At 58.1% G+C, this 14,649-nt stretch overlaps 1 protein-coding gene across 1 annotated transcript in view; it reads left to right on the top strand.

The window, feature by feature from the left end:
* Positions 1-14,649, top strand: part of TCF3 (transcription factor 3) — a 77,930-nt gene that overhangs the window by 54,761 nt on the left and 8,520 nt on the right. Inside the window, exons 6-14 of the mRNA XM_029963905.1 lie at positions 1,288-1,417; positions 3,064-3,113; positions 9,311-9,413; positions 9,962-10,101; positions 10,252-10,378; positions 11,239-11,297; positions 11,979-12,057; positions 12,931-13,004; positions 13,586-13,789. Of these exons, the coding sequence (XP_029819765.1) occupies positions 1,288-1,417; positions 3,064-3,113; positions 9,311-9,413; positions 9,962-10,101; positions 10,252-10,378; positions 11,239-11,297; positions 11,979-12,057; positions 12,931-13,004; positions 13,586-13,789 (966 nt within the window). The remainder of the gene's footprint in view (positions 1-1,287; positions 1,418-3,063; positions 3,114-9,310; positions 9,414-9,961; positions 10,102-10,251; positions 10,379-11,238; positions 11,298-11,978; positions 12,058-12,930; positions 13,005-13,585; positions 13,790-14,649) is intronic.

Raw genomic sequence — 14,649 nt, 5'->3', positions numbered from 1 at the left:
TTTTTGAAAAGATGAAAAATGTTCTGGTGGAGATGCCCTGGCTGGGATAGCAGGTTCTTCCCAAAAACACTCTGCTCCGAGGCAGAGCCGTGGCTTCCTCCTTGTTTAACTCTGAACCATCTCCAGAGGCATCTTGAGGGAGAGGGAATGGGAAGAAAACCCCTTTCTCTGGGAAATGGCCTTAAAATCCCAGAGATGCCCATGGGAGGAGCTGGGCAGCAGCTCCTGGGATCCCTCTGGGCTGCTTTCCTTGGCGGAGCAGGTCCGGTGTGACGGTAACCTGAGCGCTGGAACAGATTGCAGGAATGTCACCAGCTGTGAACACACGAGCTCCTCTTTCCCTCCCTGACCCCTTTCTGGAGGAGACGGAGTTTGAAAGCAGAGGTTTTTTCTTTCCAGTTTCTCAAAAGCCTGAAATCCTCCTTTATTTCCCCGTGTTGCCCTCGGAAGATGGGTCAAAGCCGAGCTTTTGGGACTTGAAGGCCCTTTGCCAGCCCTGAGCAGTTCCATGTAAATACACTGAACTTCCTCCCGAGGTGAGGGGGGCTGGAGGAAAGGCAGGATTGCTCCATCCCAGGAGGGAGAGAGCACCCTGGGCTCCGGCTCCCCCAGCTCTGCTTCCCAGCGTGCCCAAGGTCAGCCGGGATAAACACGGGGGAGGAGTTTCCTGGTTTTAGAAAGAGGGATTTGGCTTTTCTCTGATAAAACACAAGAGAAAACCACTCTGAGCAGCAGCAGCAGCTTGTTCCCAAGCAGGACTGGCCCATGTCTGGATGTACCTGGGAATAAACCATTTTGCTTTTGCCAAAGGCTGAGCTCAGGTGTGAGTTTAACTTCGGAGGGAAGACAAGCTCCAGTTCCCCTGAACTTGTGTTTCTTGTCACAGTTCCCCCTGCACCCTCCAGAATCACTTTCCTGCTGCTATTTTGGGCTTTCCCAAACAACCAGAATTGGTTTATCCCACCCTCCTGGGCAGCAGGTGAGCTGGGACCACGATGCTCCCCATGATGGCACCTGCTGGTTTTCCTCCTTGGCTCGCAGGGGTTCCTTGCTGGGGTCCTGCAGGAAAACAGAAGCTGAAAGACCCTCTTGTTCCTCCACACCTACCCCATACCTCCACCCCCATATTTACGGGTTTGTTTTCCCTTCTGGCCCCTTTAACTTGTGTTTATTTTTCCCCTCGGCTGAGTTGGTGGGAAGGTGCCTCAAAGCAGCTCTGTTCTCTCCCAGCGAGCCGTTTTTCCAGCGAAATTCCATGGAAGGGCTTCTCTCTGTCCTTGTTTGCAGGCCGGGTTCCTGCCCAGCGAGATGGGAATCGCCAGCCCGAGCACACTTTCCCCCACGGGGGGCAAAGGAGGGTCCCAGTATTTCTCTTACCCCAACAATCCTCGCAGGAGAGGTGCTGAGAGCAGCATTGGTGAGTCCCCACGTGCCACCCCCGGGTGCCACCGCGCTGGTTTGGTGCCACAGCTCGAGGGAACCTCAGGGATGTCCCCCTGAGGGCAGGTGCCCTCGTGGGATCTGCCTTTGGGAATGAGGAACTGAGGCTGGGAATGAGAACAGGGGTGTTGAGGATGACAAACTCACGTTGCCACGTGTGTGTACCTGGCGTGACTTTGGCATTTGGTTTTTTGGGGGGAAGGGGAATGCATAGAAATATCTCTGTATATCTGTATAGAGATGTCTAACTTTAAAAAAATGAAGGGCTCAGAGCCAGGAAGAATTCCCTTCTCCCTGGAAAATGTCAGGTTAGCTGAAAGCAGCAAATGGCTCGAGGTTCTTCTCAGAACACCTCCAGCCACACTGCATATCACTAGTCATTCCTGGAAAACCTTGGAGTGCCTTGGCATTCTGTTTTTCTGGCCAGTGGCCCTCCCTGGAGCCCAGGAAGGGGGTAGCATGAGGTCCAGACATTCTGCCAGGACATGGGAACTGCACCCTGGGACACAGGGAATGTTCACTCTCTCCCTGCCTGCTCCACAGTTCCCAAGCAGGACTGGCCCATGTCTGGATGTACCTGGGAATAAACCATTTTGCTTTTAGCAAAGGCTGAGCTCAGGTGTGGGTTTAACCTTGGAGGGAGGACAAGCTCCAGTTCCCCAGAAGTTGTGTTTCTTGTCACAGTTCCCCCTGCACCCTCCAGAATCACTTTCCTGCTGCTCTTTTGGGCTTTCCCCAACAAACGAAACCAGAAGTGACTCTGTGTGATGTGCTTTTCAGAAAAAGGCAGTCCCCACCCATTTTCAGCCTGGAAAATGATTCTTCTGTGTTCTATGGGATGAATTTCTCCTCCAGAGAAACATCCCAGCAGAGTCCCTCGCTGTGTTAGCACCCTGCCCCCCCCCAGCCACAGCCTTCCTTAATTATGACAAATAATGACCTTAATTATGAAAAATAATAAATAATAATGATGAGAAATAATAATATTAAAAGGAGAAATTAAGAAAATATCAAATTAAAATATCAGAAGCACTGGTTGTGCTTCCCCTTGAGCCACTCCTGATGTTTCCCCACCACCTCCCTGAATTGTCCCCCCCCACAGGACACTGTCCCTCCAGAACTGAACCTGGAGGGATGTGCTGGGGGCTGATCCTGGGAAGGACATCCCTGCTTCCTGCAGCAGTGAAGCTTTCCCAAGTATATCCTTATGTAAAGAGAAATGAAAATACACCCCTGCCCTGCACGTGTTCCCTTTCTCCACAGACCCACTTCAAGTTAAATTGTTTCCCAAGAAAACCCCAACGAGGGTTTATAACATTAAATATTATTATATTTATGGGCTCGTTCTCTCCCAAGGAGCCCTTCCCCGTGGGGTGACACCTCTTACTGCCCTGGGATCTCTGTCTGTGGGTGAAACCTGCCCCCAAAAGGTGCAGATGAGGTTTGGAGAGGTTCATCCTCGGACATTTTCACCGTTGATGCTTCCTTGGCTGTGGAACATTTGGGATCTGAGCCCTGTCTGTACCTGCAGCTTCCAACCCTGGAGACTTTTGCTGTAGCTGCTTTTTCCCTCCCACTAAGCCCCTTCAAAACTTAGACCCTCTCTTCTCTCCCCTAACCCAGATGGACAGCCCAAAAAGGTTCGGAAGGTGCCTCCTGGACTCCCCTCCTCGGTAAGTGCCGGCAGCGTGTTCCCCGCAGGTGTCTCCTCCCTCCCTTGGGAATCATCCCGATCCTGGGAGCTGCCCGGGTCCTGTGACCCCAAACATCGAGGGGTTGGATTTTAGCGGGACGGGGAAGGGTTTTCCCAGCTCCCAGAGCAGGAGAACGGGGAAGTGATGCGAGGGAGAGCTCCTTGGGGAAGGGGCCGCAGCATTCCCGGCGCGGGGGCACCTCCCCAGCGAGCCCTGAGCCCTCCTGCCCTGCGGCCTCTGCTCTGTTTGACGTTGTGTCGCGAGTGAAAGGCGATCCTCGAGGGGTCGGGTTTCACTGCAGAAGGGAAACCAGCGCAGTTGGAGCGGGGAGGGCAGCTGGGCCCGCTCCAGGTGTGCACTGCCCGGGCCGCGCTCCGGGAAAGCTGAGCAGCCTGCAGGAATACGGGAATACGGGAATACGCTCTCCCTGCTCCCGCGGCTGTTCCAGGGGAATACACTGAACAATGTCTTTGTGGCTGCAAGTAATGGGATCTCCAGGAAAGCTAATTGGAGTGGGCTGGAGGGTTCCTGCAGGAATACGGGAGCTGTCTGGCGGCCGAGGCTGCATTCCTGGCTGGAGCGTTTGCGTGCTTGGAGGGGGACGGGATGGCTCTGTCCCCAGGGCTCTGTCCCCAGGGCGCTATCCCATGGGTTCTGTCCCCAGGCTCTGTCCCCAGGGCACTGTCCCATGGGCTCTGTCCCCAGGGCTCTGTCCCCAGGGTACTGTCCCATGGGCTCTGTCCCCAGGCTCTGTCCCCAGGCTCTGTCCCCAGGGCTCTGTCCTCAGGGCTCTGTCCCAGGGCTCTGTCCCAGGGCTCTGTCCCCAGGCTGGGGCTGTGCCCTTGCCCAAGTGTGTCCTGTCACTCTCTGCCAAAGCTGGTGCTGGTGCAGTGCTCCCCCATTCCCCAGGGAACACCCCCATCCATGGGGGAGGTCTGTGCAGTTGCATTCCCTGGCTGCTGGCGCAGAGCTGTAACCTCCACCACAGGCTCTGCCTTTGGAATTGCACCCTGAGATGCTGGTTTGGGAGGATGGAGGGGGAGGAAGGCGCTGAGGGCTTGCCAGGTCTGGGCTCACAGTCTGGGGGGTGTTGAAGGGTCCGTGTGGATCCACATGGTGCAGAAACCAGCTCCAGTGAGCAGGGCCAAGTTGCCCCAGGTCTGTGTTTTACCAGGGAAAACCTGCTCAGAGCAGAGTCCGTGTCGCTGCCTCGAGTTTCTGTGTGAAATGTGGAGCTTTTAAAGCCCAGACGACATGTGGGGAAAACATCACTCCCAACAAATGGCCTTTATTGGCCTCGGATTTCAAAGTGCTGAGACTGGACCCGTCCTGCTGGCAGTGCCCGGGAGGCCCCGATTCCCACAGGAAAAGCCACTCGGCATTTGCCAGATCCCAACCTCTTCCCTGTGTCTGAGCCAACACCTTCACGGTGGCCTTTCATAGGATGGTTTGGGTTGGAAGGGACCTTAAAGCTCATCCAGTGCCACCCCTGCCATGGGCAGGGAACCTTCCACCAGCCCAGGTTGCTCCAAGACCTGTCCAAGCTGGCCTTGGACATTTCCAGGGATGGGGCAGCCACAGCTGCTCTGGGAAATCTTTGCCAGGGCCTCCCCACCCGTGAGGGTGAATTTCCTCCTCACGTCTCCCCTAAATCTCCCTCCTTGCCCTGGCTGGCACCTCGGCTGCCCCTTGATGCCAAAGCTCTGATTTGTGGTGCTGCCTCTTTCCCTCACCCTCCCTGTGCCGTGAGCTCTGGCTTCCTGGTTTGTTTTTGAACTTCCACACCTGGGGAGAGAAACCCGTGCCCAGGCGGCGGGAGAAGTGTGAAGCAGAAGGAGTGGCCTCAAAGGCAGCGGATCAAAGGCTCTTTCTTGTCTGACTCGCCCGTGCAGGAGCCCGCCCCGTGTTATCACTGGACCCCGTGCAAAATAAATAGGTTAATCAGCATCTTATTAAAATGAAGTACTTTAATCTGTAATTCCCGAGCTGCTTTGAAAACTCGCCGAGGTCAGCGGCTGGAAGGGCTGGGGGTGGCTGGAGGGGGAGTGATGATGCCAAAGGCACCGAGAGGCACCAGCAGCGTGAGGTGGTTCAGGGGGAATGTGAGGGGTGATGCCAGGCAGGGGTGGGCACAGAGAGACCTGTTCTGGTAACCTGCAGCCTTTGGGCTCAGTGCTCACATCCCGAGGAGGCCACAGAGATGCTCCAAGGGCTGGAGCCCCTCTGCTCTGGAGCCAGGCTGGGGGAGCTGGGGGGGTTCACCTGGAGAAGAGAAGGCTCCAGGGAGAGCTGAGAGCCCCTTGCTGAGCCCTGGGCCTAAAGGGGCTCCAGGAGAGCTGGAGAGGGACTGGGGACAAGGGATGGAGGGACAGGACAGGGGGAATGGCTTCTCAGTGCCAGAGGGCAGGGTGAGATGGGAGACTGGGAAGAAATTCCTCCCTGTGAGGGTGTTGAGGCCCTGGCACAGGTTGCCCAGAGCAGCTGTGGCTGCCCTGGAAGTGTTCAAGGCCAGGTTGGATCAAAGCAGCAACCTGGGCTAGTGGAAGGTGTCCCTGCCCATGGCAGGGAGTGGAATGAGATGAGCTTTAAGGTCCCTTCCAGCCCAAACCATTCCATGATTCCAGGCAATAGGTTGCCCTCAGGGCACGAAGCCCCTTGGAGCCTCCCTGCAGCTCTGGAGCTCCTGACCACAGGCTGGTGTGTCCAGGCACAGGACCCAGGGCTGGATGGGGCCCCCCAGGCCCTGCTGCACATCAGCTGCTGAGCCACAGGAACCCGGGGAGGGATTTTGTGCAAGTCGGTTCCTGCAGGATTTTGTTGCCGCAGCGAGCGCGGTGCCGGGGAGCTGCTTCAGCCTGCGAGTTCCCAGTCTGGTCACTGCTCTGTTTAGCCTCAGTCTGCCCGAAGTCCCACCCCAGCTCCTGCGTTTGAGCAAGAAAAACAGGGAGGGGAAAACAACCCAACGCCACAAAGCGCTGCGGATCCCAGCGCCGGGGCTTTTCAGGCGGCTCTCGCCGCGCTGGCAATTTTAACCGGAGGAAATGACCTCACCTGGAGGTCCCCGACTAGGGGCTGAAAGGGCACGGCTGGGGAAGGGCTGGGGAACGGGGACCTGGCCCTGATTTACTGTTTCCTGCAGCGCTTGGCCGCCGTGCCCGCACGGAGGGGCTCAGTGCTCCTCACTGGGCTGGGGCAGCAAGGGATGGAGTCGGCTTTTCACGGCCTCCCCTGTGCCCAGCAGCGGAACAAAACATTTGGAGTGGTCAGGGCCAGAACTGTGGTGAAATCTGGCTCCAACAGGAGATGATGGGGGCGGGGGGTGTCCAGGACGGGGGAGCAACAAGGCGAACTCCCCCTCTGCTCTGCCCGTGCCCCGCTCTGCCTCCCCCCTGCTTTGCACCCCCTTGCCGCTCCATCCCCGCGCTTCTGCTCTCCCGGTTTCCAGCGGGGCTGTAGGAAATGGCTGTTGGGCCCCCCCGCGCTGCTCGCAGCAGCTGCCTTCTAGCGCGCTGCGCGGCCGCCCAGCGCCGTGCCAGATGGCGCGGCGGCCTCTTTAGGCCTTGCCTTCCCTCGGCTCCCCCCGGCCTAAGCTCCCGGCGCCATTTTAAAATCAAATTATAGGAAAGCGCAATTTGCTGGGGTGTTCTCCTTCCCCCCCTCACACACACACACCCCCCCTTCCCGCCGCTCTGCTTCCCCCACTGCCCGCCCCGTGGCTGTTTTTTTTTTTCCCCGTTGCCCCCGGCGCTCGCCCGTCCGCCGCCCCTCCCAGCCGAGGGGCCTGGAATTCTCTTTTTCGAGCAGGGGATGAAGGGCAGCTGCCAGTGTCTGTCAGGATTTTCCCTCCCCCCTCTCTTTATTTCTTTTTTTTTTTGGCCTTTAGTTCCCCACAGAACCACGGAATCGGGAGTGTTGGAAGAGCTCTCTGAGGTCATCGAGCCCGACCATCACCCCACCACTAACCCCCGTCCCCAAGTGCCACATCTGTGTGTTTTTGAACACTTCCAGGGATGGTGACTCCACCACTGCCTTGGGCAGCCTGTGCCAGTGCCTGACCACTCTTTCAGTGAAGAAATTTCCCCTGATATCCCACCTGAGCCTTCCCTGGCACAACTTGAGGCTCTTTCCTCTTGTCCTTGTCTCTGTCTGGGAGCAGAGCCCGACCCCCCCGGCTCCCCCCTTCCTGTCAGGGAGCTGCAGAGAGAGAGAAGGTCCCCCCTGAGCCTCCTTTTCTCCAGGCTGAGCCCCCCCAGCTCCAGACCCTGGTGCTCCCACCCCTTCCCCAGCTCTGTTATCCCTTCACCTGCTCTCCATCCACAGCACCAACACCCACAAGGTGATTTCAGCTCCCTGTGGCCCTTCAGGGTCCAGCCACCTGTGAGCAAAGACGTGGGGAAGGACCAGGGCTGCCCCTGGGGTTCTGAACGCCCCAGTTTTGGGTGAAGGTGCTCCAAGAAATGGGAACCTCGGCTGCCAGGGGAAAAGGAAGCCGTGGATATATTCAAGTGCAGCCACTGGAGCTCTTCAGAGGGATTTGGTGGGATTTGGGGGATTTTCTTTTTTGGAATTTTTTTTTAAACAAAAAGAAGCCTGGAATGGGCTGCCCAGGACAGTGGTGGAGTCATTATCCCTGGAAGTGTTCAAAAAATGTGTGGATGTGACATTTGGAGACATGGCTTAGTGGTGAACATGGTGGTGGTGCTGAACTTGATGATCTTGAGGGTCTTTTCCGGCCTAAACAATTCTGTGATTCTGATTTTTATTCCCCACCACCAATTCTGCCCCTTTCTTGCTGGTGAGGGCCAGGGCTGGAAGGGAGCAGCTGGCTGTGGGGAAAGAGAAACTCAGGGCAGGTTTCCTTCCCAAAGAGAGCCGTGTGTGCCAGGCAGAGCCCAGCCAGCCCCTGTCCCCGCCCCTGCTTTCAGCTGGATTTAAAAAAGAAAAGATTGTCGGTTTCAGAATGAATCAAAGGGGATGAAAATAAGCTGTGACAAAAGTTCTCACATCATTTTGAGTGGCATTTCAGTTTCTTTGAGTGCTATTTCGGTTTCTTTGCGTATTGAATTTCTGGGTTTCTTTTAAAAAAAAATAAAGGTGTGTTTTTGCCCTGGCACAAGGTGATTTTCAGTCAGGGCTTTCTAGGATGGGTTTGGTTAGTTTAGAAAGGAAGGGAAAGCCTTTTCTGTTGCTTAAGGTGCTGTTAAATCACGTAGCTGCAGAGATCTGTCCCAGAGCTGTCCCCTCCCCTTGACAACCCTTCCGAGGGGCTGCTCAGCCACAGTTTCCCCTTGGGCTGGTTCGTGTGGCAGGTTGGGGCAGGGGCTGTGCTGAGGAGCCTGGCACACACCAGGGTTGGCACAGGGGGTCCCAGGGCCACAGCAGCCCCGGGTGGCAGCCCCCAGCCCGTCCCCTGGCGCGGGGTCACCGCACAGCACTGGTGGCTTTTGTGGTTACCCAGAAAAACTTATAACCACGGAAAACGGAACTGGAGCAGAGTCGAAACCTCTGCTGGTGCCGGTGAGCTCTGCAGGAGGGGGCTGGGGGACCCACGGGGTTACGGGAAGGCAGAGGGGCTGGGGGTGTCCCCTGTGCCCTCTGTGCCCTGCACCCTGTGCCCTGCCCCACTGCCCACAGGGCTGTGCCCTTCAAGGACTTCGGCTGAACCTCTCCAGTGCTGCCCACATCTGCTGTGGGATGAATAAAAGTGAAGCTCCTGGACTCGTGGAATGGTTTGGGATGGACAGGACCTTAGAGCCCATCCAGTCCCACCCCTGCCATGGGCAGGGACACCTTCCACTAGCCCAGGTTGCTCCAAGCCCCATCCAGCCTGGCCTTGGACACTTCCAGGGATCCAGGGGCAGCCACAGCTGCTCTGGGAAACCTGTGCCAGGGCCTCCCCACCCTCAACAGGCAACAATTTCTCCCAATATCCCATCTAACCCTGCCCTCTAGCAGTGGGAAGCCATTCCCTGTGCCCTGTCTCTCCAGGCCCTTGAAAGGCCAGTTGAGTGAAACACTGCTCTGTTGCCATGAGAGGCCACTCAGACACTGCTGAAGTTTAAGTTTGAAGTTTAAATTTGAAGTTTAGGCTGTGCAGGGTTAGGGAGAGGCACGGTGAGGATGTGGGGCCTTGGAGTGGCCAAGCAGTTCTCTTCAACTCCTTTCCTGCCCCACAGGTGTATCCATCCAACTCAGGTGATGACTACAGCAGGGATCCAGCTGGATATACTCCCTCAAAACCTCCCAGCACTGTGTATCCTGGAGCCTTTTATATGGCAGGTGAGTTATTCACACCCTGGGGCAGAGCAGGGGCTGCCTGGATTGTCACAGACCACAGGAGGGATTAGATGGAGGAGGCTCAGGACAGGAGTGCATGAGACAAAAACCAGCCCTGAAATCATAGAATTATGGAGTATCCTGAGCTGGAAGGGACCCACAGGGATCATCCAGTCCAACCCCTGGCCCTGCACAGACACCCCAACAATCCCACCCTGTCCCTCAGAGCGTTGTCCAAACCCTCCTGGAGCTCTGGCAGCCTTGGGGCCGTGCCCACTGCCCTGGGGAGCCTGGGCAGTGCCCCAGCACCCTGTGGGGGAAGAACCTTTCCCTGAGATCCATCCCAACCCCCCTGGCACAGCTCCAGCCCTTCCCTGGGTCCTGTCCCTGGTCCCAGAGAGCTGGTCCCGATTTGCTCAGCGGGGGATGCTCAGTGTAGACAGGACAGGATGGGGACAGTCACAGCCCCTCAGCCCGGGCTGACCTCCCCCTGGGGGGCTGGGGGCTGCCTGTGGTGTCTGTGCCCTGCCCAGCTCCACTTTTCCTTGCAGATGGACTCCATAACTCGCCAGACCTGTGGAGTTCCCCGGGTGCCATGAGCCAGTCGAGTTACGGTGCCATGCTGGGCAGCTCCTCCTCCCCACTCCCACAGTCCAGTGGCTTCAACAGTTTACACCAGCACGAACGCATGGTAACGTGTCCCCCGGGGCTGGGGGGCCCTGTCACCTCCGTGTCACCTCCTTCCTTGGCTCTGGGCTCGGGGGGAGCTGGGTCCTGGCCCGATGCCGAAGCCCAGCAGCTTTCCCAGGGCTCCTCTCACCCCTCTCCTCCTCCCTGCCAGAACTACCAGCTGCATTCAGGAGAGGTGAACGGGGGGCTCCCCTCCGTGTCCGGCTTTTCCTCGGCCTCCACGCCCTACGGAGTGTCCAGTCACACGCCCCCGATCAGCGGCACAGACAATATGATGGGTATGTCCAGCCCCTGGGGGACCCCCTTGCCCTGCACAGGCTCACCTGGAAAACCAGAGTCTTGGGCAAACCCGAGGCCTGAGGCATCCAAAACCCCTCGTGTGTCACCTGTGCCTGGAGTCGCTGTGTGAGGCACAGTGAGGGTCCTGCTGCTGGATACCTGGAGCAGGGAGACACCTGTGGGGTTTGCACCTCCTGTGGTGGATCTGGGAGGGGCCCAGGAGCTCTGACATTATCCCTTGGAGGTGCTGTGGCTTACATGAGTCGCGGGAAGGATTTGCACCTGTGTGAAGCTGTTCACTTAAATCCGGAATGGGAACGTTCGTGCTGCATTTAGATACCATGTTAACCCCTGAGTGCTTTAATCTCTGACCCTGCTGAACCTGTTACCAAACCTGTTACTGAAATGAACTTATGCTCTCCAGGAAATGAGGATACTGACCTGGATTTGTAGAAAAACTGTTATTTTTCTACAGGGAATCAAGTTTGGGATTCATAGAATGATCAGATCATTAAGGTTGGAAAAGACATCCAAGAACATCCAGTCCATTGGTTATTGTAGGGGCTTAAAATGCCCCATGGCAATGGGCTGTGCTGCAGCAGAGACATCTAATTGCTGTTGGTGGCACCTCCAACCCAGAGCTTAGAGAGACCTTCATGCAGCCCCCTGAAGGCTGTCAGGGGGATTGTGCCCCTGTCCGGGCTGCCCTGAGCCACACAAACATTTCATTGTCAAGCAAAGCACTAAAAGCAAAAAGTTTCCACCTCAGAGCAGGTGACCCCAGAGAAGGTCTCGTAGGGTGCCAGGTCCTGCTGGGCTCTGGTGCCCTGGCAGTGACATCTGTGTCCCCTCCTGGCAGGTAACAGAGGAACCACAGCCGGGAGCTCCGGAGACGCGCTCGGGAAGGCACTGGCCTCGGTAAGGGCTGGGATCATCCCTGACCTGCTCCTCGTGCTCTTGCTGCACTGGACCCCCCCTCCATACAAAACAGGGGATATGGACACAGTGAGAAGTTTGGGTGAATGCAGCCCAAATCCACGGCAGACTCCGAGGGAGGGTTTTCCCCACTCCATGTGCTGCCATCTCGGTCCTGGTGCCTCTTGGCAGATGAGGAAACTGAGGCACTGCTTGTTGCAGCCCCATGACCAACCCAGGACCCCCCAGCCTCATGCTCTCTGCCAAGACCACCCTGCACAGCCCCTGTAGCAGGACCTGTAGGTCCCAGTAGTCCTGGCCCTGCATGTGCTGGTTCAGACTGGAGGGCACTGGTCTCACTGGGTTATCAGAGTCGCCTTTGTCCCCTTCAGTGACCTTTGCACGGTGGCAGAGGGGGGCTGGCACTGCACCCTGTGACACTTCCATGGGGCTCTCACTTCCTTCCAGAGTGGGACCTGAAGATTGGAGGCTGCACTCAGGGGTGGGGACAGAGAGAGACCCTGGGGTTGATGGTGGGGCTTGGGGGGGCTGGGCTGGGCCTTCACTGGGTGTGGGTTTGGGACAGGGGGTCCCCTCAGGGGTCCCAGCGGGTGGTGGGTGCTGCTGGGAGGGGGCAGTGGCTCAGGGTGGGCGCTGCTCACTACCCACCCTCTCTCTCCCCAGATTTACTCCCCTGATCACTCTAGCAATAACTTCTCCTCAAACCCCTCCACACCGGTCGGCTCCCCGCAGGGGCTTGCAGGTGAGTGACAGATGTTGTTCTCTGGGTCGGGTTTGCTTTTGGGAGCTTCCCAGGTCAGCCCCAAACCCTCACTACAGAGCCCAGGGGTGGCAGCGACCCTGGGACCTGCTCCTGCCATTCCTGATCCTGTCCCTGAGCATCCCACCTCACAGAGGCTGTCCCTGGATTTGTCTCCCATGGGAGAAGCACACTGGGAACTGGGAAGTGGCCAACCAGTTAAAACCCATTTCCAGCACCTGGTGGAAGCCTGTCCCTGCTGCCCTCGGGCAGGACAAGGTCCCGTTGTGCCCAGCAGAGCTGGTGCCCGGGTTCCCAGTGCCCGGGGCTCAGCCCCAAGGTCACAGCGTGTCACTGAGGCCAGGGACAACTGGAAACCTCTTGAGTCTGAAGGCCTGAGCTCAGCTCCCTGCTGAGCCAGTGCAGAGGCTGAGCCCACAGTGCCACGAGGTGCCACAAGGTGCCATGAGGTGCCACGTGGTGGCCCATGCAGTGCCATGGTGCCACGGTGGCCTGTGGAGTGTCGTGTGGTGCTGTGATGACCTGTGTGGTGGCCCACGTGGTGCCATGCAGTGCCACGGGGGCCTGTGTGGTGCTGTGTTGGCCCACGTTGGTTCCGTGCAGTGCCACGGGGGCCTGTGTGATGCCATGTGGCCCACATGGTGCCATGCAGTGCCACGGGGGCCTGTGTGATGCCATGTGGCCCACATGGTGCCGTGCAGTGCCGCAGTGGTCCCCGCGGTGCCGTGGGGTGCTGAGCGTGGCACGGTGGCCCGTGCACGGCGTGGTGGCCCGTGCCGTGCCGTGCCGTGGCCCAGCTTCCAGCCCCATCTAGTGGCAGCCGGTGCCGGTGCCCAGCTCTCCGTTTGTCCCCAGGCACGTCGCATGCCGCGGGCGAAAGCGGAGCGGGTGCCTTATCTCCCAGCTACGAAGGGAGCCTCCACACTTTGGTGAGTGGCTGCTCCTTTGCTCTCCCGTCCCCTGGGCCCTGGTGGGGAAGGATTTTTGGGGGAAGTCCTCTCCCCTGAACAGCCAGGGCCTGGAATCAGGTGGTTGGTCGAGATGGATGGATGTGTCCCTGAGCCTGGAGCCTCGCTGGCACCTGGACAGCCTGGCACCCTCCCACCATCCATGGCCCTGGCCCATCCTGGGGTCTGGCCCAGTGGGATGGATTCCTGGCAGGTTTCTGCCTCCCTTCCCTGAGCAGCTCTGCTGGTGTGACTGGTGTGACCTCTCGTGCCTTTAGGGGATGGCACTGACTGGGGGGTTATTTCTCCCCACCCCTGCCCTGTGGTACTTCAGTGCTGAATTGCCACGAGCCGTCCTGCAGTGCAGAGCTGCAGCAGGCTGCTGGCTCAGTGGGATTACAATCCTGGAATCATGGAATGGTTTGGGTTGGGAGGGACCTTAAAGCCCATACCATTCCCATGGGCAGGGACACCTTCCACCAGACCAGGTTGCTCCAGCCTGACCTGGGACACTTCCAGGGACGGGCAGTTAACACAGACCTCTCTCTGTCCTGTCCTTCCAGCAAAACAAAATGGAAGACAGGTTGGACGAAGCCATCCACGTGCTGAGGAACCACGCCGTGGGCCAGACCGCTGCCATGCCCAGCAACCACGGGGACATGCACGGGCTCCTGGGCTCAGCACCGCCCCACAGTGCCGCCGTGGGCAGCCTGGGCCAGGCCTTCCCTGCCTCGGTCATGGCCCTGGGCAACAGGCACCCGAGCCTGGTACGTGGGGGGGCATCGTGGCAGCTGCTGGGGACACACTGGGGACACGTGCTGCGGGTGGGGTGCCCTGGCATCCAGAGGGATGGGAACAGCTCAGCGTGGCCCAGCGTGGGTCAGGTGTTGGCAGTGCTGGGTGGGTGACGTGCATGGAAGTCACCTGCTGTGTTCCTGCAGCGAGGGTTGAATCCCATCTCCTTCCACCCCCTGCCATGGTCAGGGACACCTTCCATTATCCCAGGTTGCTCCAAGTCTTGTCCAACCTGGCTCTGAACAGTTCCAGGGATGGGGCAGCCACAGCTTCTCCGGGCGCACCGAGTCCACCCTCAGCACAGACGTGGCTCTTGGCACAAGCTCTGTGTGCACTTTGTTCGTGCCCCTTCTCAGGGCAGGCAGAGGTGGTGAAAGCTCTTCTTTACCTGCAACATGGATGGAAATCCCTCAAAACAGCTTCAAGCCATCCCTGGAGTATGCAGGGAGAAGGAGAGGAGGGATCCAGTGGGTTTAAGAGAGCCAGGTATCACCAGGAATTCCCTGCTCTGAATGGTTTGGGCAGGCACCCCTGAGGAGTGCTGGTGTGTGAGGGCTCATTCTGGCTCCAGGGAATGGGACAGATTCCAGGCTCCCTGAGCATGTGGATGCTGAGGTTCCATGCTGGGTCACCAGGATCCCCCTTGTCCAGAGGCTGGTGACCCCAGCAGCACATTTTTGGCGGAACTGGTTGCCTGCTGCAGCAGCACATCTCCAGACTCTGGAACCAGTTGTGAGCCCTTTCCAGGCTTCCCAGACTCTGCTCCTGAGCGAGGAATCAGATGTGATCACACATGTGTCCTGCCAGCTGCAAACCCAGCTGTGGGCAGCAG

This window comes from Manacus vitellinus, unplaced genomic scaffold (assembly GCF_001715985.3).
Source record: "Manacus vitellinus isolate BGI_N305 unplaced genomic scaffold, ASM171598v3 scaffold_64_pilon, whole genome shotgun sequence".
NCBI lineage: Eukaryota > Metazoa > Chordata > Aves > Passeriformes > Pipridae > Manacus > Manacus vitellinus.
This window is presented reverse-complemented; position numbering and strand designations above follow the sequence as displayed.